Source organism: Limulus polyphemus, unplaced genomic scaffold (genome assembly GCF_000517525.1).
Source record: "Limulus polyphemus unplaced genomic scaffold, Limulus_polyphemus-2.1.2 Scaffold1731, whole genome shotgun sequence".
Lineage (NCBI taxonomy): Eukaryota > Metazoa > Arthropoda > Merostomata > Xiphosura > Limulidae > Limulus > Limulus polyphemus.
Window position 1 is genome coordinate 236,018 of NW_013667341.1, and position 3,190 is coordinate 239,207.

The following is a 3,190-nucleotide window of genomic DNA, read 5'->3' on the forward strand; positions in this document are numbered from 1 at the left end:
TTTTGGATTTTTGTTCTTACGTAGAGGCGAACAAAGTATAACTAATTGTAAGACTACCTCGGTTGCACTGCGGGTTGATATCTGATTGATGTAGTAAAGTACATTACTTATCCTCCCCCCTCCCCCAGCCACTTCTCAAGTATTAACCTCAATTGAATTGTTCTAAAAGTTACAGTTTAAACACTGTAAGCTAATCGAATAGGCCTAACATTTGTGACAAAAATCACATAACCTGCAGATGTTTGTTTTCTCCGCTTTCCACTTCGGATTCCAAATCACAGGTGTGTAAAAATAACATTTCACACCTATCTTTTGTCTCCCAAAAGTCACTGCTAAGAGGCTTTTTCTTCAATATTAGAAATAGAAAGCTTTTGTCTATCGTTGTTCAGCACAGATAAGGGTTTTGGTATTTTATGAAAAACCGAAATCACCCCCTCTCCCTACCCGTCAACAGAAATCTGTTATCCATTTTTTTTTCTATAAGTTAAGCGCTGGTTTAGATCATACCTTTAGAAAGTTGGATTTTCATAAATTGCGCATTTTGAAACATTATGATCAACAATATTTCATTTTGTAATATCTGATCTAGAAATCCGTATTTCTAAAATTACAGTTTACAGGTATGATCTTACTACTAATTTTGGTGAATGTGTTTCTTTAGAATTGAAATTAGGCTTAAAAACCAAACATTATCAACACTTTTTGTGCATTATAATTTTTGAGCGTTGTTGAACTGAAATATTCTAGTTTCTAGATAGATAATATGGATAAACATTGTCAGTTGAGTTAGAGCATCTTCTATACTGTATAATTCTCCAGTTCTTAATTCATTCTCTTAGAAATAGCTTTTTAAACTCAAGGATAAAAATCACACACACACACACATACATATATATATATATATTATTTTTTTTTTCAGTCGGCATCTTGTTTAGATTATTAAAGATAAAAAATAAAAATATTTTTAAAAAGTTTTTAAGAAGGTCCCCGATGCAGTAAATGTTGATATTCACTTAGTGACTACAAGCGGCCACAAGAAAACGGATATAGTGATACAAGGTCCAAAGGTCCTTCGCCACCTAAACGCCATCATCATTTACCGAATCCTCCTTTTGTGTCCGGACTAAGCCCAAAGATCACAGCCAATCACGAGAAGTGTAATATGAGCTTCAGCTTCGACGATTCTGTCCATGATGTTAGAGCTAAAGAACGAGACCTTTATGAAAGTAGGCGATACTTAATTTGTTTTAATAAAAAATTATTTTTGTTTCCATTGAATGACAACTCAGTAATATGAAGTTTTCAGTAATTTATAAAAGAAACGCTATGGAGTACAAATATTCTAGCCAAATTTACGCAACATTTATAAGTCTATTTACGCCTTTAGAGTTTGTTTATTTGTGTTTAAACGCAAAACTATATAATGGACTATCTGTGCTGTGATAAACACGGGTATCGAGCCCCAAATTATAGAGTTATAAAATTCTCAAACTCATCGCTGAGCCAAATCTTAGGCCATTTTTAGGGAAGCGTTCTGGAAAGAAACCTTAAATGTGTCTTATCTGAGCAAGATTTATCTTCTTTCCAGAAACCGAATGATATTCGTAAGAGGAAATAAAACCTGATACAAAATTGACAAAAATTATACACGTAATTAATTTAAGTGTACTATGGAAAATATAATAATATTTTGCTCAATTTTTCAACTAAAGCACTGATCATTAATGCTGTACGCTCCTGAAAAAGTCTAGCAGCCAAAACATTGAGTTTGTTTTGATTTAAGCGCAATGCCACCTGGGGTGTCCCCTAGCGAGGGATTCGGCTACGAAATATAGCGTTATATGCCCTTAAACCTCCGCTAAACTATTTATGGGGTATATAAGTCACGTTCTTTGTTTTAATATCAATTCATTATGAACTGTTGATTTCATATTTCTTGATTTCTTGTTAACGTGTTGCCCTGATTGTAAACCAAAAATCTCAAAACCATTATTACCTTCGCCACCAAAGGTGACGGATGTTATGTTTTCACCCCTGTTTGTGTGTTTTTGTCAGCAAGATTTCTCGAAAACGACTGAATGTATTTGGAAGAAAGTTGGTATACATTTGGACTATGATCAAACTTAGAAACGGTTAGTTTTAGATGGTCAAAGTTAAAGGTCAAGGTCACAGCAAGGTCACGAATATCCAAAAAAATCCATATCTGTTAACATGGGGACCGATTTTTCACACTATTTTTGCTCTATAACTCAGTCAAAAATAATTGGATTTTGATTACATTTAATGGTCATATGTAGAATATTATTTCTCATTGTCCTGCCAAAAATGGTTTGTGTCCGTTGATAACGACGGCAACATTTTCGCATTTTTTGAGAGCCAAATATGATCAGCGAGGTATGCGCTCTATTGAGTGCCCCCCTCTAGTTTATAATATTTTTTATGTTGTTGCCTTTATTATTAAAACTTTAAAAGAATTATAATGATCCTAAAAAATACGTGTGTAAGATTTCTTTAAAGTATTTCTATACAATACTAAGGTGCAAAGACAAAATTATCGATAAAAGTAAAATACGCTATTTGATGGATAAGCGATAAAATTGAGGGCTTATAACGCTATAGTTCTGGGATCGACGACTTTACCCTAAAAAACAAAGTTTAGTTTTGACCTTTCTTCAAAACATTCTTAAAATGTTATACAAACTAATATTTGCTGTATTGATATTTTCCTATTTAATTAGAAACCTTTCAAAAAGAGCTCTCAGAAGAAAAAGAAACGGAAGATGAATGGAGAAACATATACACAGTACGTAAATATTTTGATTATAAGCTTAATAAATAACGAAATGTATTTCCACAAGTCCTCGTGTCCAGTTAGTTGGTAGAAAAGACAATGACACAGGAAACTCCAACCAGCTAAGACAGCTTGATTATAATATTCTAAGTTACAATTGATTATATTTCCATGATATGAATGTTTTTGTTTTTCCTGTTTTCGTTTTTTCATTAATATGCTTGAAATTTGCACATACTGTATGATATTCAGTTCTGGAAGTAATTTGTAAATCCACAAACTTTTTTTTTTAGTTCTTAGCATTGTTCCATTCGATGCAATTCTCAATATGATGAAATCTTGGGCGGTAGGGATAAAGTTACAGTCTTGTATTTGATTCCGTATAATCAGTCAGATATT

At 32.7% G+C, this 3,190-nt stretch overlaps 1 protein-coding gene across 1 annotated transcript in view; it reads left to right on the plus strand.

The window, feature by feature from the left end:
• LOC111087097 (protein CBFA2T3-like) overlaps nucleotides 1-2,803 on the plus strand; it is a gene marked incomplete at its 3' end in the record, with an annotated part of 52,015 nt that extends 49,212 nt beyond the window's left edge. The window contains exons 6-7 of the mRNA XM_022392513.1: nucleotides 1,018-1,226; nucleotides 2,739-2,803. Of these exons, the coding sequence (XP_022248221.1) occupies nucleotides 1,018-1,226; nucleotides 2,739-2,803 (274 nt within the window). The remainder of the gene's footprint in view (nucleotides 1-1,017; nucleotides 1,227-2,738) is intronic.
• Between the last annotated feature and the right edge of the window lie 387 nt (nucleotides 2,804-3,190).